A 19,905-nucleotide genomic window follows, 5' to 3' on the forward strand; every position below is an offset into this window, starting at 1 on the left:
CTGGCCAGTAAGCTCCCTGAGGGTAGGGTCCAGGTCTTGTTCTTTGCATCCTCTCCACCACACCCTAAAACACAGTCTAGAACAGACAGCGGGCTGCTCAGAACTTACTTGGACGTGGCATGGAGCTGGCTGAGTGGGGCCTCTCCTCTGTTCAGTTCAGATCTCTTACTCTGCTCCAGCCTCTGTTTTTCTTCTGACATTTCCAGGGAAGAAAGCAGGTTCTTTGTATTTGCCTCTAGCCATCTTGTTCTCTACTCCCAGTACAGCAATTTATGGGTGGCTTACTGGGGGGGACTCAGCATGGACTCTAAATAGCAGAGAGCTATAACTCACAATGGAAGATTAAAACATGTTCACTTAAGAGAAAGGTCTTAGGTGACTTTCTATTTACATTCCAACAACCACTTTATTTTATTTTATTTTATTTTTTGTTTTGTTTTTTTGCAGGGCAATGGGGGTTAAGTGACTTGCCCAGGGTCACACAGCTAGTAAGTGTCAAGTGTCTGAGGCCGGATTTGAACACAGATACTCCTGAATCCAGGGCCGGTGCTTTATCCACTGCGCCACCTAGCCGCCCCCTCCAACAACCATTTTAAAAAAAGACACAAAGGTGCATCCACAGTATTTAATTTGTTGTAATAATAGTTACAGATAAACAGGTTCACTCCATATACAATTACTGATGCTTTTTTATACAGTTCATATTTCAATACCATCAACACTATTTTATTTACACTGTATTTATGTACATTGACAGCTTTCTAAAGTCAGTGCATTGTCAATAAGTTTTATACAGTAATTTACAAAGTGAATGTAATTAATATTAATAGTTAATTTAATAAATTTTCTGCTAATTCATGAATTAATTTAATTAAAAAATAATTACAACCAATATAACAAACACAGATCAAATAACATTAGTCGATTGTGCTACCTGCTTAAATAAAACATTGGTAAGGAAATTATTGAATTTTTTTTTACTTTTTCATGGAGCTTGTCCAAGTAGGAATAGACAAAATTTTTGTGTACTGAAAATTCTGAAACGAAAAAGTCTGCGTTTTGTTTTATTTCACCAGCCTCCTAAATCCTGCTTTTTATTTATGTCACCTTATTAAAAGAAAATTTCACCCTGAATTGGTAAGATTATCCTTTCCATGTGAAATGACATAATTTTTTCAATACTGTTTGGAAAAGAGATTGCAGGCAGATTAAGACAATGTTGCAAAATGCACAAAAAGGAAACTGTATATTAACCAGTCTCAGAAATTAGGACACAAATGTTGATCGCATTAATAATTATCCCCCATCTCTAAGGAAGGGTGATGGAATTTGGTAGTGTAGTGATTAATGACTGTCAACATATCAGGATTAAGTCAAACAAGGGAAGGCTGAAAAAAAAATAAAACATTTACTTCAAATATATTTAAAAACATCAACACTGGAAAAAATGTTAAAATGATGTTTCAAATAAATAATGAATGCCTTTCTTCCAGTCCTGAATAATTAGAGAAACAATAAAGACGAAGGGAGCCACAAAATATTATGACTAGTAAATATAAAATTTAAAAAGTCCTAAAAATTGACAAATGCCAAAATGGGTACAGCAATTCTTTACTTTATAAATGAAATAATGCAAACCAATAGAAGACTTATTCTATTCCAAGTATTGAGTGATAGAAACATATTCACCAGTTTCATGAGAACTATCTAGAATCTGTCAATGTTTCGGTATTATGTTGTTTTTAAATTTCATAGTAGGGAACAAAAATATTCTCTAGTCACTTTAGAGCCACCAAATATGAGGCTTTTGAACATTAAGCTGTATGAATTATGTTGTTTTTTTTAAAGTGCAAAAATAAAAAAAAACATCAATCACAAAACACAACCTAGCTCTTGATAAAACTTTTCTTCCAGGAACCCTCTGTGCCATATGTGCATTCTGACACAAGGTGAAAAACTGCAAACATTCCTTCAGCATGAGCCATTGGGGAATGGATACATGTTGGTATATCCTAAACCAAAGTGCCTCTGCCTGGACAACCATTCCTCAGATGCCTCTCCCTGCACATAGCTACCCAAAAGCCACCCAGCCACAGGCAGGAGGGTACACAATAGAGAGGAAATCCCTTCTGGGCAGATTATCACATGTCTCTGCCACCAATGATTTAGTTGTGTTCCAAATACAAAAACAAAACAAAAAAGCAAGATAGACATATAAATAGTGGCAAGATGGTCTAAAAAAAAGGATCCATACCAAAGTCATACCTTTTCATGATCTTGCTTTCCACATCTTGCCAATATAATGGAATAAAACTTCAGGAAAAAGGAGGTAGCAAATCATGTCGTCTCCAGACAACACTACAATTTTTTTTGTTTGTTTTATTCTTATTCTAAGGAGACCCTTCGTATTTTGTTAGGATAACCAGTAAACTCTACACTACAGACAGGCTCTTACTTGGTCCTAGTTGGTTGGCATGCCAAACTATTTTGTTTACCAGACAATGGCAGCCTGTCATTCCCCATCAGAGAACTTGTGAGAGCTTGTAGTGAGATATTCCCAAACAAAAACAATCTTATTATGTTAACAGCTATTTAATTAGGCTTTTCATTTTGTGCTTCAGGGTCACAGGATAAAATAACTACATTTAGCTTGCTCGCTTCAGTGATGCTTTTGACAAATGTCAGCTGCAAGGAATTGTTTTCCCAATGTCTCCTTGCCTGACAGGAAGAACCATGAGTTTACTGTAACACACAGTACTTTTTGTAATCAGACTCAAAGTCTTCATCCATGCTACTCGTGTCTGCCATCTTTTTGCCATCGATCTTTGGCAGAAATTGTGCATCGTCCATTCCCTGTTGCTCATAGAAAAGAATGTAGGCAGAGTCAGTGTCAATTTCATCTGGGTGGAGTTCCTGAAAGGGAAATAGATACACATTCAATAAAAACTCTGAAACCAAACCTGAGACCTGGATTCTCCAGGGAAGAAAGCTTGGTTTCTCTTAATCCACATAATACTGTAGCTAAGTTATCTGTTTAAAAAAAATTTTGTTTTTTTTTGGTGAGGCAATTGGGGTTAAGGGACTTGCCCAGGGTCACACAGCTCATAAGTGTCAAGTGCCTGAGGCCGGATTTGAACTCAGGTGCTCCTGACTCCAGGGCCAGTGCTCTGTCCACTGGGCCAACTAGCTGCCTCTGTTTTAAAATTTATAAGAGGAAAATGAAATTATTTAGAAAACATTTTGTAAAACACGATATACATCTATCTATCTATCTATCTATCTATCTATCTATCTATCTATCTATCTATCTATCTATCTATCTATCTATCTATCTATCTATTTCCCCTTGAGGTAAGTGACTTGCCCAGAGTCACACAGCTAGTAAGTGTCTGAGGTCAGATTTGAACTCCTGAATCCAGGGCTGGTGCGTTATGCACTGAACCACCTAGCTTCCCCAAAACATGACATTTAAAAGAACTCTTCACTCCTATTCCTCTCCTATCCATAGTGAAGGCAGCTACATATATTTTTAACAGAAGAAGCTATTTAACTCCAAAGAATTCATCATTTCAAGTGTTTCCCACTCTGTTTCTTTTTTGCCTTCCTACCAAAGATCTAAGACAGTTACCTTGCAGCTGCTGTCATTGTAGCAGTACCACTTGTTGTTTGGGTTTTTGGCATAAGTGACATAATGGCCCCCACCCATAATTCCTGAATGGCACTGAAAGAAATAAAGAGAAAAGTGAAGGCATGTTAAAAGTCAGTGTAGGCAGAGCAAAAATTTCTCACCTTCAGGTCATGAAAGAATGGTCTACAATCAGTAGGTATTAAACTGCTTGATCAACAGAGTAGGGAAAGACTTTCTGGGGACCATCTATTATAACCACTTGCTACTACTCCTCCTCTCATTCCCCCGTACTCCCTGCAGATCTTGTGCAACTTTTACCAGAGCAAACAACTATCAATAATGGTTAAATGTTTTTTCAAATTTTATTTTTTACTTTATATTTTGGTATAAAATCTGTATGCAAAGTACATGAAGAACAAAACAAAACGCAAAACCTTACAATTCTGAGTGACTTGAATTTTGGATCTCTCTTTGAGAAGTGCCAAACTAGAATGACTCATAGTTTCCTCTGCAATCAAGGACTAAATTTCATAGCCCACTTACTGAAATTGCATATAAGTTGTAAATAGGTTTAACACAGACATCTTCTCTTTGGTCATCCATACTGTCTTCTTCACTGTGGTTTTCCATATGACCATTGCTGCAGCCATTATTATAAGCATCATGCTCATAAAGGAATCCGTTGGCCAAAGTGGCCTCGTGATCCTGAAGAGTGAACAGCTCAGGCTGACTGCCACTTAGCACATGCCCTCTATTCATGGCATCTGCCAGCTCAAAAGTCTGGTCAGTACCATTCTCTCTACTGGCATCCAAGTTCTCTTTGCTACTTGAGAGTTTGTTTTTGCTGCCAATTTGGGGCAGCCGGAGCCGCCCTTTGCTCCTTCCTAAAGTCCGTGGGCTGCTGTTTGGGCTGCTATTTTTGCTTGAGGGACAACTGGTTCCACTTTTTCTTGCTAAAGATGGAGAACCTGTAAAAGAGGATAAATGTGCAAGAATTAATTTATCTACTAAAATTAATTCAAGAGCTAGTTCCAATTCCTATTTGCAAAGACAGTGATGAAAATACTTAGATTTGAGGTTATTTATTTTGTAAGCTACAGAAGAAATGATTGTACTTCCTCTACCACCAGGTTTCTCCAAACTGAATTAGGTTTACAGACAGGTAGAAAAAAATCTTAAGACATAATGGTCCAGGGGCAGCTAGGTGGTGCAGTGGATAGAGCACCGGCCCTGGAATTAGGAGGACCTGAGTTCAAATCCAGCCTCAGACACTTAACACTTACTAGCTGTGTGACCCTGGGCAAGTCACTTAACCCCAATTGCCTCACCAAAAAAAAAGACACAATGGTCCAAAAGTGAGAGAATCCTGAAAATGTTCTGTATGAGGATAGGAAAGTGAAATATTCTAGTCTATGTTCAGCAAAAAAAATCACTTGGTCTCCACACTCCTCTCCCTTACAATACTTTACACCTAACTGAGAGCAAATGTTAAAAGAAAAGCTTACTGTTTGTTTCTAGGAATCCCACCCAAAATCCACCTAATGTCATGGTAAGGTGACTCATAGAGATTTTGTTATCTCTGTCACAAATATCCCTACCTTTTGTGTTACTGATGATGTTCCCACTGAGTGAGGATGGGCTCTTGCTCAGCATATCCCCCTCCCCAGTTGCTCCTGTGTTCTGTGCATCCACTTTCTTCACTTCTCCCTGTAGAATCCGGGGTTCAGAGAGGTCATCTCCTTGGGGTGTGAGTAGTTTTCGTTGGCACAGAGCTGGATCTCTCGGTACAAGAAAAGCACTGGGGTCAAAACTTTCACGAGGAAATTTAACGATTTTCTGTGATTTTATCCATCGGCCATTCACAAACTGAAATCGTTTTAGGTGAATTATCTGGAGGAAAAACAGCAAAAAGTATCTGTATCTGTATCTAAGGTACCTTTTTAAAAACAAAATTTTCATTTAACAATTTGAAAATTTTAGAAATATTTTCTCCTTAAGTACTTTAAAACATCAAGTAAAGGGCTTTACTTTTCATACTTATAACACTGTACTTTCTACAGTGTGTTCACAAGTTATTTTCCATTTACTAATACAATGCACCTTTTGACACAATTTCACACACAACTTCAAGACTAAGGATTTTAAAAATGTTATTGCTAATCTTATCTAAGAATGCTTTAGAAAATCCTAACTTCCTTGAATGTTAAGAACCGCCATGGCTATATTCTTTATGGATGTGGAAGTTTGGTCACACAGTACCTATATCTCACTGTTCAATTTTAAAAGCTACTTCTAACATGAAAAACAGAATCACAAGAAATCCCATCTCAAGGTTATGGAATCCTAGGTCACACATCTAGGAAAACATTTGAAAACATAATTCATAGGCCAGTGTCACAACATCCCCCATAAATGCTGGTTCTTCCTGTGGAAGAAAAAAGCCCCAGTTGCAGCCCTGAAGTGCATTTTTGTCTTAGAAACTGAAGAAATTGGTTTCAAACTATGAGTGCAAAGGATACATTTGATAGGAGAAAAAAGAAAAAGGAGATGTGAAGATATTCTTTTACTCCTCTGTAAAGAAGGTCAGGAACTTGGCTTCAAAAAATGTCAACTATTTCATTTGCAGAAATATTGCCTAGATTATAAGCTCTTTAAGAGATTATGCTTTACTCAGCTTTACATCATCTACAATGACATGCACAATACTTTTTTCTTGGTTAAGAAGGGTCAAATAGATACTTGTTGAATGAATAAAACTATAGTTTTGTTTTGAAGTTGAGTGAAAACGGTCACGTGACTTGCTTATGTTTGCTTAGGCTAAGAGCATACCAGAATTGGGGGCAATCTCCAAAGATCCAGCTTTTTGGTGGCCAAGCAGTGGGTTTTGCACTTGGAACAGTAATACATCTCATTCTCTCCCAACTCCTCCTCATTGGTGAAGGCACAGAGACAGTTGTCCAGGTTGATGGGCTCTGCTTGTGCTCGCCGGCTCTGCTCCACACTTTCATGCTCTTCCACAATCTAGATGGAAACAGGTCATTAAGAAGGATGGGCCAGTCTGTCTGTGTGGAGGATGTCAGTGCCCACCTGTAATCATAGGTCCAAAGCTGATTGTATTCTATGACCCAGTGATCCCACTCACTTGAGCTATATCCTAAGGATGTTATTAGAAGGGGTGAAAACCCTATTAGTACAAAAATATTCATTGAAATTTTATCTGTAATAATAGTGAAGTCTGGAAACAGTCTAGATGTTCAATAATTGGGAAATGTGGTATATTACTATGATATCATTGCACCAAAATTGACAAATTAATTTTTTTTAAAAAAGCATGAAGTCTTATAAGAAGTAATACAGAGCAAAAAACCCCCAAATCAGAACATACACACACATTAACCACAACTATATAAAAAGAACAGCAACAACATTTAATAAATACCCAATAAAAAAGACTTGTAGAAAATACAGAAACAACTGGCATTATAATATTAAATTTTTTGTCCTCTTAGTAAAATAAATTATTTCTAAAGGAAAGACAAAACAAGATGGCTCAATGGAGAGAATGCTAGACTTGGAATTCGGAAGACTTGAATTAAAATCTTGCCTCATTCACTCACTAACTTCTCTGAGTCTCAGTATTCTCATCTGTAAAAATGGAAATAACAGCACTTATGAAATCAAATGAGATAACTTACCATTTTTTTTCTTTAAACTGTATTTTATTCATAAGTCTTTTTTTTAAATGTATGAGGTATTTTATTTTTTCCGTTACATGTAAAGATAGTTCTCAACTTTTGTTTATACATGCTTTACAATTTCAGATTTTTCTCCCTCCCTCCCCTCCCTCCCCCCTCCCCTAGACAGCAGGTAATCGGATATAGGTTATATCTATATATCTCTATACATATATATATACATATCTATATCATATATATATATATATATACACACACATATATATACACATAACATTAATCCTATTTCTGCATTAATCCTGTTACAAGAGAAAGAATCAGAGCAGTGATGCAAAACCTCAAAATAGAAAAAAAAAAAACAGCACCCACAACAAAAGAAATAATATGGTTCAATCAGCATCTATACTCCACAGTTCTTTCTTTCTTTTTTTTTCTTGAATTTGGAGAAATAACTTATCATTAAATGAGATAACACACAAGTGTTCTGCAAGTCTTCAAGTACTATATGAATTATTATCATTATTATTAATAATATTAAACTGAAGTAGGTGTGGTGGTGCACACTTATTTCTTTTATGAACATCTATGGTTTTCATCATCTTCTGAACTGTTCATTTACCAAAAAAGGCTACATGTTTCAAAAAAAATTGCTGCCAACTAAAAATTCCTTGTTTATGTCTGAGGAAAGCTTATATAGTGGAAATTCTTACACACTTTTTACTGGTGTAAGGGTACTTATGTCCTTCTTTAAAAAATGAGAATCAGATATAGTTTATCTTCTACTACCAGACAGATATCATTTTGGGGGGGAGGCGGGGAAATGAGGGTTAAGTGACTTGCTTAGGGTCATGCAGCTAGTAAGTGTCAAGTGTCTGAGGATAGATTTGAACTCAGGTCCTCCTGAATCCAGGACCAGTGCTTTATCCACTGCGCCACCTAGCTGTCCCAGATAGATATCATTTATCAAGCCTATCATTTATGCTTTATACTAAACTTATGAAGAATATTGTGTTTTTTTCCTTTTTACTTCTTATACTCTGTTTAATATGAGCTATGTGCCTACATAGATAGATTGGTGTAGTGGGTAAAGAGACTTGAAACATGGAATACCTAGTTTAGAGTCTTGCTCCTGATACATACTGACTGTGACCCTGAGCAAGCATTTAACCTTTCAGTGTTCTACACAACTCTATAACACTACAAGTTGCACAGAACACGCTGACCTGCATGGGTACAGAAAATTCTCTCACCTGGGAATTCTCAATGCTAATAGATCCCCAAAGATCCAATCACTATCCCTATCCTATGCAGCTAGATACAGATAGGGAGGGAAGAAGACTGGAGAAACATGCATATATTTATCTGGAAGCCCTTGCATGATAAACCATTTTGGGCACACGTTCTACCACTGGATCCTCCACTCTCATGTGAATAGCCTAAATTGCTTGTTAGATACAATAGACTGTCGAAGGAATCCATCACACACAAAAAGTTAAGTTGCCTCATACTAAAGGCAGGGAATGAACCAACAGGTTCTCTGTTATGAGGCTGACAGATATTGGGGCAGAAAGGGACATAAGAAAAGTAAATTAGTTCAATCATCTCATTTCACTGATGAGGAAACATTAAATAATAATAATAAAAAGATTAGATCCTTTTCCCACTGTCATAGAAATGAGTTAGCAATAGCTAACTAACTAGTAAAACTCAGGCCTTCTGACATCTAATTCATCATTATTTCAGATATACCACTATACATCTCAGTCCTTTGGGGCAAGTAATCCACTTTCCTGTGACATATTCCAAAGGAACAAGAAGAGGATGCATAAAGTCAGGAATAACAACGGAGAATGATAATCATCTTTTTTTGCTTTTCTTTTAAAATAATATTTTTTAAATTCTGAAGTTCATCACCACCACCACCACAAATAAATGATTATTTCCATATACACATAAGAACACAAAGAGGATTATACATGTATGAGATTGCAAGCCTCCATTTTATATGGTTTGCTTTTTTAAAATGTATACACACACATATATACAAATACATATACACACTCACACACATATGAAAAAATAAATTCCACATATTACTTTCAAAACTGTCCTGCTTGGATGCTCTCAGAATAACCTGGAAAGCCTTACATGAACTAATACAAAGTGAAATGACAGAATCAGAACAACATTGTAACAGCAACTGTGAATGACTTAGCTATTCTCAATAATACAATGATTCAAGACAACTCTGAAGGACTTCAGATCAAAAACACTACCCATCTCCAGAGAAAGAACTGATGGAATCTGAATGCAAATTGAAGCATACTTTTTCTTTACTTTCTTGGTTTCTTTTTTGGTCTGTATTTCCTTTCATAAAAGGCCTAACATAGAAATATGTTTTGCATGACTGAACATGTATAACCTATATCAAATTGCTTGCCTTTACAATGGGACCGTGGGAAAGGGAGGGATGAAGGGAGAGAATTTGGAACTCAAAAAAAATTTTTTAAATGCTAAAACTGTTTTTACATGTAATTGGGGGGAAAATATTAAATTAAAAATTTTTTTTTGCTTATCTATGCTTCCTTCTGAATCTCTATTATCTTCTGTGCATTTAGAAATATGTTGCAACAGCCTTCTTTTTTTTGTCCAATCACTATTGTTAACCTCTCCCCCTCTCCAATTAAAAACAGGGAGGTAAAAAACCCAAAAAAACTAACCTTTCAACAAAAAAGCAGAGTTAAGCAAAACAACTTCACACATTGGTCCAAAAATGTTATTTCTTTCTGCACCCTTAGTCCATCATGTATTTATGAGCAAATGTTTCATCATAGAACATCTGGAGACACAGGTGGTCACTGCTTTCCTCATGGTTCTTAAATTATTTTTCTTTATGATATCATCAATATAAATTGTTCTGATTTTGTTCCTACATTGTTTCATACTGGCCTGGATTCTCTAAAACCACTTCTCATTTCTTAGAGTGCAAAAAATATTCTATTATAATCATATACCAGTTTGTTCATTTCTTTTTTCCTTTTAATCATTCCCCCACCCTCCCTTCCCGTAAGAGGAAGTCTGATTTGCTTATGACTATTTCCTTCTTCATATACCTATAGTCCACCTCCCCATTCCCCACCCTTTATTTTCCTGTTGAGTTTGATCTATTTCTATACCAAACTTTATATGTGTGTGTTCAACAATTTGTTTAAACCATTTGTTTAAGAGGTTCACCTGATGCTGGCTCCCTTTACCCCTTCTGCCATGTTTATATATTATTCTTTTCATGAATCTCCATTATGAGAAAGAGCAAATTGTAACCTCATTTTTCTCCTTTCTATATTAGTATATTCCTTTTACCATCCTCCTTCCCTTCTTAAGATCCTCAAGTTCAAACCATCACACCTTCTTTTAAGTCTCTTAATATCCTTTAAAGATATTAAAATTCTGGTGGGAAATCTGTTTCTTTTACCTTATTAGAATGTTAGAACTACATCATATGACTAATTCCAATTGCTGAAATGAATTTATCTGTTGAGATTTCTCTTGGATTCTTTTGTTTGCATTTCAAAGTTCCTATGAAGCTCTGTTCTTTTCACTGGCAATGTCTGAAAGTCCTCTATGCCATTTAAGATCCATTTTTCCCCCTGTAGCAGTAATATTAAGCTTTTCAGGGTAAATTAATCTTCATTGTAAATCTCCAGTAGAATGGAGTAAATTATTTCACATAAAAGAGGTGCGAAAGACAGTGGAAGGGAAGATGGGAGATTGGAGAGGGGTGGGCAAAGCTAGAACCATATTCTCATTGGAACTGGCTCAAGAGGGAACAACATACACACTCACTTGGGTGTAGAAATCTATCTTATCCTATAGGGAAGTATAAGGGATGGGGAACAAGGAGGGTCAGGGTAAAGGAAGAGAGAGAAGGAGAAATGGAGGAAAAGAGAATGGAGGGAAATACACAGTTAGTAATCACAACTGTGAGAATGAATAGGATGAACTCACCCATAAAACAGAAGCAGATAGCAGAGTAGATGAAAAACCAGAATCCTATAATATGTTGTTTACAAAAACACACTTGAAGTAGAGACACATACATAGAATAAAGGCTGCAGCATAAACTATTATGCATAAGCTGAAGTAAAAACAGAAAGCAGGGACAGCAATCATGATCTTAGAGAAAGCAAAAGCAAAAATAAATCTAATTAAAAGAGATAAGGAAGGAAACTGCATCTTGCTAAAAGGTACTACAGCCAATGAAGCAATATCAATACTAAACATATATGTACCAAATGGTACAGAATCTATATATTTTTAAATTTTTTTTTTAGTGAGGCAATTGGGGTTAAGTGACTTGCCCAGGGTCACACAGCTAGTAAGTGTTAAGTGTCTGAGGCCGGATTTGAACTCAGGTCCTCCTGACTCCAGGGCCGGTGCTCTATCCACTGTGCCACCTAGCTGCCCCCAGCATCTATATTTTTAAAGGTTGCAAGCCTCTTTCTTTTGCCTTTTGGAATACCAAGTTTCATTTTTAGGAGAAGCTGCCAGGGCTTATATGAACTTGACTGTATAGCTAGGTCCTGATTAGTATGAACAATCAATCCTTTGAGGTCTCTGAATTATTTGAATTCACACTATTTGAAGTTATAATTATAGGTAAAATACGGTAACTGGCTCCAGTGTATGTAGCCTCTTGAAGTGCAAGGATTTTGGGAATGAGAAATAAGCACTGGTTTTCATTAAAACTCCCTTTAGCATTACTTCACAATAAAAGTGTTACGTAATCCTTAGACACTAAATATAGGTTGTTTTTTCTTTCTTGGTAATGTATGTTATGGAAGCCATTCTTTTTCAGAATAAGCCTGTTTTAACCACATTAAAATGTTTTGATCAATATAGTCATCCTTTTTTCTATTATTTTCTTTAAAAACATAAGGATATTTAGCTGTTATAACCTTATCTCTACTAGCTGTTTCTGTGATAGTAATTTTAACATTATGCAACTGAATTTGATTTTTAAAGTGAGCAACTCTACCAATTTTTGCAGTAAACGTTTTTCTTTTTCTAGCTGCCCCCAAAAGTTTCTTTTCTATTCATTTAATTTTCATTGTCTTTCACTTTCTCAAATAAACTTGAATTACTGTATGATTGGGTCCTCTAGGAGCAATGTGTTTTTGATTACAATCCTCAATCCATATAGATAAAAGCCACTGCATTTCTATCACTGTAACACTTCTATTTCTGATAGTTGTGTGTAAAGCACAAAAAACTGAAGTAACTTTGCCTTTTATTTCACCTGCATATTTTATAATATTTCATATGGTAAATTCAGGCATTCCACCATCTTATTCTATATTACTATGACAACTTTGAAGCTATCTAATTATAACAAATTTTTGTTTCAATGTAATTACGAGAATCTTCTTTTTTTGTTATGGTAGTGTTTCCTTCTGTGGTATTCTTCCTTTTGTCCATTCTGTTAAGGGTTCATTTTTTTAAGTTACAACTACTGTTGGTAGCATGGTATACCAAGGCACATCAACATCCACACATGACAATAGGACAATGCTGACTGATAAGAGAGCAGTGTATTAAAACCCTCGACTAGCTCACAATGTATCACATTAAATTAAGTTTTGGCTTGAACTAAATGAGACCTAGTATCATTTTATAATTCTCATGAAATTATATTTTGCATCATTAGAAGCTGGATTAATCATGGTGACTGAGCTGTAGTTCCTTAATACCTGAAATCCTTTTTGGATGCTTGTGGCATTTTTTTTTTGCTTTGACATGAGTAGTATGGATTTTGGATGTGACATTCCTGTGACTTTAACTTTTGGAGTTTCTTTGAAGAAGTGATTGATGAATCCTTTTGTTGTTATTTTTGCCCTTTGCTTCTAATAGATCTGAGAAGTTTCCATTTATGATTTCTTGAAAGATTAGTGTCCAGACTTTTTCTTTAAAACGATCATTTTTAGTGTGTCCAAGGATTCTTTTTTCAATTAACTAAATTGTATTTTCTCTCTCTCTCTCTGTCATACACCCCCCACCCAAATGAAAGATAAGAAAAACAAAACCCTTAAAACAAACATACATAGTCAAGCAAGAGTCCAATGATTCTTAAATTCTTTATCCTTCATCTTTTTTTTGTTTGTTTGTTTTGTTGTTTTTTTTTTTGTTTTTGTGGGGCAATGGGGGTTAAGTGACTTGCCCAGGGTCACACAGCTAGTAAGTGTCAAGTGTCTGGATTTGAACTCAGGTACTCCTGAATCCAGGGCCAGTGCTCTATCCACTGCGCCACCTAGCTGCCCCTATCCTTCATCTTTTTTAAGGATAAAGTTTTTTTAATTTGTTTTTTGTGAGGCAGTTGAGGTTAAGTGACTTGCCCAGGGTCACACAGCTAGTAAGTGTCAAGTGTCTGAGGCTGGCTTTGAACTCAGGTCCTCCTGAATCCAGGGCCAGTGCTTTATCCACTGCGCCACCTAGCTGCCCCCATCACTGATTATTTTTTAATGGCCAAATATATATATATATATATATATATATTTGCAGGGCAATGAGGGTTAAGTGACTTGTCCAGGGTCACACAGCCCCGAAATATAACTATTAAAGTAGTATAGCCAATGAAAGAAAACCTCAGACAACACAAAAGCCTCAGTACTATTCAGAAAATCACTGACTCTCTTCCTTGTAATAAGACATGCCCACAGCAGAATGGCATGATGTAGGTAGAACAGAGATAAAATTTCAAAGCTAATAAAAATGCTTTTGAGAATTAGGACCTCATAAGGTATTGAGAAGATTCTGCCTGGTTCTTTGTTCTTACCCGTTCCTGTGATGTCTGGTAGCGAAGGTGAAGAGCTGTTGGGTCCCAATCCACAGCAATATAAGCATTTCCAATGAAAGCTCTGTCTTCAGCACAATCGATTTTACAGCCTCGGCAAAATCTAAAGATAAATAAAAGCTTGGTGAAAAGAGAAATTGTAAAGGAACTTAGTTTTCAGATTATAAAGGCTCACCTTCTCTCTCAACCCTTTTTTTTCCCTTCTAATTTGTGAACAACAATCTTAACAGACTACTGACAACTACAAGACCAATTTAACACTGGATTACTAAAATATGTAGCAATCACTGGGTAAGCCAAATAAAAATATGAAATCTAAGAAAAGCAAATGAGGGGACAGCTGAATTGGAATATCTGAAGTAGAACAACCCTAGAGCAATTTTACATTCTGCTGTTTAATTCTCTGAAACAAGAGGATTAGTATTAACAATACTATTTTATGAACATGGAAACAGAGAGGTCAAGTAGTGTCCCTAATATAGGTAAAAACAGAGTTAGGGGATAAATTAGGATCTCTGCTTCCTGGCAACACTTAAATTTCCTAAATGTACATTTATACAACAAGGTGATATCTCTATAAAAGGTGTTTTTCTTGTCTGTCAGTTTAATTTTTAGATTTTCTTTAGACTATCAACAGCAAAACAATCTCTTTACATCCCACCAAACATAGGATGTAAAAGTAGTCTAGGTAGTAATGTGATTTGCTCAACTAACATGAGCTTGAGAATCAAAAGTGAAGTGGGCTGAAGAATGATCTCATAATATTAATGTGTCACAAAAGCAATCTGTCCCTGCAAGAGATGTCAAGCTTCTCATTGCTTACTATTACCTCTGAAGCCTATTAAAAAGTTATATGAAGCACCAATTCTACATTTCCTTTCACTGGGTAGCAGGAGGGGTAATTTACCTGTACCATGGACACCAAGCACAGGAGTTTCCATCCTTCTGCACAACTCTTAGTGTGAACGGATACTGATACCCCATGCTGTCATCACTAAAACAGAACACACACAAGAACACAACATAAGAACTGCTCTGGTTTTCTGCCCGACTCCTCCCTGTCTTCCCTTGGACTAACACTTAAAGGAGATATTTGTCAGAAAAAAGCAAATTTGTCTGAAGCCTTTAACCCTATTAAAGTAGTAGGGCATGGCATTCAAGTTCATGGTTCAATGAAGCTCACTCCAACCAAACAACTACTTAATGGCCTAGGAACTACAGTAGATTTCTAGTTATATTTGATAGTGAGACTATAATGTTTGTTTTATAAGTTAGCTTAGCAGGCTGGCCACATTAGGCCGTAACAATTTATGTGCAAGGCAGTCTAAGCAAATATTATATAAAGAATCAATCACCCAGTTCTACAACAATCATTTTTTCAAGACAAATTAAATTCACATTAAAGAAAAGTTGATAAACCCTTTCATGACAAGGGCAGTGAAACACTTTAGAAAACTGGAAATCCAGTTACTTTGTCCTCCTGAATCCAGGGCTGGTGCTCTATCCACTGCGCCATCTAGCTACCCCAATAGCTTGGGTTGTTTTTTGTTTTGGTGTGGGGCAATGCGGGTTAAGTGACTTGCAGAGGGTCACACAGCTAGTAAGTGTTAAGTGTCTAAGGTTGGGTTTGAATTCAGGTCCTCCTGACTCCAGGGCTGGTGCTCTATCCACTGCCACCTAGCTGCCCCTGACAGTTACTTTTAAACAATCAGAAGTCTTTGTATTATAAACTGCAAGGAAAAATTTGACTCATTGTTAGTGATTGTATTCTTTTTAAGTTTCTGTAGGTATATGTTCCAGTTATATTAAGGTGGAATTAGTCTAGAGTAATTTTGGAGCAAGCAAGAACACTGGGGTGTAGAAGCTGGCTTGTCCTTTCCCTACTACTAATATCCAAACACAACAACCCTTTTAATGGTAATAAGAATGGGGTCCTGTTAAAGCTGGACAAATCAAGCACAAGGCCTGGTATAAGTTATAGCTTCACAGTCAAAGTTGTTGACGTGTACCTGCTGTGTAAAGACAAAATCATGTATGGCACTCTGACCAAAACATGAAGAAAATAGATGCTGCTGAGGATGAGGAGAACTGAATTCCAGTCCTCATTCTGGCTCTACTCACTATATGACCATGAGCAAATCATATCACCTCCACAGGCCTTAGACCCCTCATTAGAATGAGAGGGTCTGACAATTTCCCCTCTAAGATCACTCCAGCTCTGACATCCTATGACTCTTAGGGCAATCTTCTTTAAAAAAAAAAAAACCAAAAACCAAACAAAACCAGAGATGGTAGAAAAGTTATACGAGACCATCAATTTGCATAACTTATTTACTCTCTCCACCAGAAAGTACATAGGGAATAAGACAGATAATATAAAAATATTTTTTAAGATTCATTTGACATAATTTTTTACTTTTGCTTGGCTATTTCATCATCTGATAAAAGCGCATATTTATAGCAGCAATTTTAAATCACAGCAAGGACAAAACTAAAGTACCATATCTAGGTCTGGCCATGGTAACTGATAATCAAAACCCTACAGCAGAGAGAAATGACATTAGAACCAACAGGGAACAATTGGGCTTGAAAGTTAACTATCAAATCCAATTTGTTCCAAGGCGGTGGTTCTGTTTGAAGAGTCACTAAAGTTCCTTGAAAAACATTTCAAGCAGGTGGAGATAAGTCAAAATGTCAAGGGGCAAATTAGAGTAAATTTCTTTAGGCAAATCAGTCTCTTTGAGTTATTTCTTTATTTAATAGAGGTAGCAAAACTGGCAACTAGGAGATATGCTGATGTTCTAGTTTACTTTTTTTTTTTATTATCCCATTTTGCTTTTTATTTTTTAATCTACATATTAAGTGCCGATTAAAATTCTTTCTTTCTCGGGACAGCTAGGTGGCACAGTGAATAAAGCACCAGTCTTGGAGTCAGGAGGACCTGAGTTCAAATCTGACCTTAGACATTTAACACTTACTAGCTGTGTGACCCTGGGCAAGTCACTTAACCCCAATTGCCTCACCCTCCCCCCCCCCCCAAGAAAGAGCTATGCTAAAATTCTTTCTTTCTCTCCAGATTTCTATTGATACAATTCTGGATATGCCTCTTTTCTCCACTCATTCTCTAAGAACTCTAATTAGTGAGCCCTTCTCTAATAGATCTTGGCCATTAGTAACTTTTTCTACCTCAAAGTATGGAAGCTGTTCATTTAAGAACGAGTAGTAGCTTTAATCTGAAGACTTTATCAACATAAAGTTAATTTAGAGCTGGAAGAGACCTTAGAGACCATCCATTCTAGGGGTTCTTGATCTTTTTTTTTGGTGTTATATATCCCTCTGGAAGTCTGGTGAAACCTAGGGACCCCTTCTCAAAATAATGTCTCTAAATGTATGTAATTCATAGGATGAAAAGGAAATCAGTTATACTAAAATAATTATCTTTTTTTGGGAAAACTCATGGACCTCAAGAACCCTTGATCTAGTAAGATTTTCTCATTTCACAGATGAGAGAACTGAGCTGTAGAGAAATGAAGTGACCTGTCTGAGGTCACACAGGTTAAGTACCAGAGACAGGATTCAACTCATGGGGAGCCCGTGGCAGTAACAAAAGTGCAGATCAGAGCATTTTCAACTCTACTAATTCCCAAACTGGAAAAACAAACAAATAACAACAATAAAAACCCTAGTCACTTTCTAATGGTTTGGGGAGCAATGGAGCTTGCCTAAATTTGGAGTTTGGTAGGGTTTTTTTACAGCAAAGGGGAAGCTACAAGAATACCAAACCAGGAATGGGGACAAAAGAGACCACATCACCAAGCCAAAACTGAAAGCAGAAATCTTTATGAAGAGGAGCAGCACACAACTGGCACTTTGACATGGTGTGGCTTTTAAAGGCAAGCTGCATGTGCTGGTGACTTCCCCCTTCCCACCTCACCCCCCACCCCCACCCTCTCTGGACTTCTTAGATTGTGGGACAGAATAAAGAGGGCAAATATTTGTGGTTAAATGAAAAATAAAGACTTCTTGATAGGCATGACACAGTCCAGCAAAACAAATGTCCACATTGGCCATGCCTGAAAATGTGTGTCAATCTCTGCATTCATCACCTGTCTGGCAGGAGGTGAGTAATATGTTTCATCTTCAGGGCTCTGGACTTGTGGTTTATAATTGCATTGTTGTTGTTGCTGCTGTTTGTCTCTTGTTCTCAAAGAGGACCATGACATCAGGTGATATTATGACTTATACCGAATTGGATTTAAGTGAGGGAGGACTGTGCAAAGTCACCAGCCTCACTCTCTCCTCCAGAGCCATGTGGATCAAGTGGCAAGATCTATATCAGGACAACAGGAGATGGCCCCAGATATTTAAGGCAATTGGGGTTAAGTGACTTGCCCAGGGTCACACAGCTGGTAAGTGTATGAGGCCACATTTGAACTCAGGGACTCCTAACTTCCGGGCCAGTACTCTATTCACTGTACCACCCAGCTGCCCCAATTGCATTTACCAGTATTCTAAAATCTTTCAAAGCTGTTTTTCTCTGTAATGTTGGCATTTATATAAATTTATATAAATATTCTGATCACTTTTACTCTGTATCAGTTCATAGTAGTCTTCCAAGTTTTGTCCAAAATTGTTCATTTGTCATTTCTTATGGCATAATAATATCACATTACATTCACACATCATAATTTGTTTAGCCATTACCCCAATTAGGACACCTGTCTTAATTCCCAATTTCTGGAAACTATGAAAAGGGCTATTATATTTTTATATACACAAAATTTTTTCCTTTTTCTTTGATCTTTTTTGGGGAAGAGATCTACTAGTGGTATAGCTAGGTCAAAGGGTATGCATAGTTTAGTAATTTTTTGAGGGGAGGCAATTGGAATTAAGTGACTTGCCCAGGGTCACACAACTAGTTAAGTGCCTGAGACAATATTTGAATTCAGGTCCTCCTGACTCCAGGGCCAGTGCTCTATCCACTTCACCACCTAGCTGCCCCTAGAGGTCCAAACTGCTTTCCAGAATGTCTGCCATCAATTCACTGTTCTTACAATCCTGTACCAGCTTCTTCTGCAGCCTCTCCAACATGTCATTTCCCCTTTTGTCACCTTTGCCAGTCTTAGGGTTGTGAGGAAACATCTCAAAGATGCTTCAATTTGCATTTATAGAAATGCAATTTAATAGTGATTTAGATCATTTTTACATGGCTAACATTGGATAGCCATAGGATTTCTTCTCTGAAAACTGCCTGTTCACATCCTTTGGCCATTTATCTCTTTTTCCCCCCCATAAAAGTATTTTATTATTTTCCAGTTACATGTAGAGATAGTTTTCAACATTTGTTTTTATAAGATTTCTAGTTTCAATTTTTTCTCTCTCCCTTCTATCCCCCCTCCCCCAAACAGCAAGCAATCTGATATAGGTTATATATGTACAATTACATTAAACAAAGTCATGCTATGTAAGAAGAATCAGAGCAAATAAGAAAAACAAAAAAAAAGAAAAAGAAAACCAAAATGGAAATAGTATGGTTCAATCTGCATCTAGATTCCATAAGTTATTTTTTTTCTGGATTTGGAAAGCATTTTCCATCATGAGTCCTTTGGAACAGAACTATCTTGGACCATTGTACTGCTGAGAAGAGTCAAGTCTATCACAGTTGATCAACATACAATGTTGTTGATACTGTGTACAATGTTCTCCTGTAGGTCCTTCCAGGTTTCTCTGAAATC

General features: G+C 36.7%; 1 protein-coding gene across 2 annotated transcripts in view; it reads right to left on the reverse strand.

Annotated features, from left to right (window-relative positions):
* Positions 1 to 611: 611 nt before the first annotated feature.
* The window catches only part of USP32 (ubiquitin specific peptidase 32), a 230,671-nt gene continuing 211,377 nt past the window's right edge, over positions 612 to 19,905 (reverse strand). For both annotated transcript variants that reach the window (XM_044001697.1, XM_044001698.1), the window contains 7 exons: positions 15,078 to 15,164; positions 14,153 to 14,273; positions 6,458 to 6,649; positions 5,227 to 5,518; positions 4,172 to 4,596; positions 3,629 to 3,721; positions 612 to 2,913 (listed from right to left, as the gene is read on the reverse strand). In XM_044001697.1, the coding sequence (XP_043857632.1) occupies positions 2,740 to 2,913; positions 3,629 to 3,721; positions 4,172 to 4,596; positions 5,227 to 5,518; positions 6,458 to 6,649; positions 14,153 to 14,273; positions 15,078 to 15,164 (1,384 nt within the window). In that variant the 3' untranslated portion in view covers positions 612 to 2,739. The remainder of the gene's footprint in view (positions 2,914 to 3,628; positions 3,722 to 4,171; positions 4,597 to 5,226; positions 5,519 to 6,457; positions 6,650 to 14,152; positions 14,274 to 15,077; positions 15,165 to 19,905) is intronic.

This window comes from Dromiciops gliroides, chromosome 4 (assembly GCF_019393635.1).
Source record: "Dromiciops gliroides isolate mDroGli1 chromosome 4, mDroGli1.pri, whole genome shotgun sequence".
Lineage (NCBI taxonomy): Eukaryota > Metazoa > Chordata > Mammalia > Microbiotheria > Microbiotheriidae > Dromiciops > Dromiciops gliroides.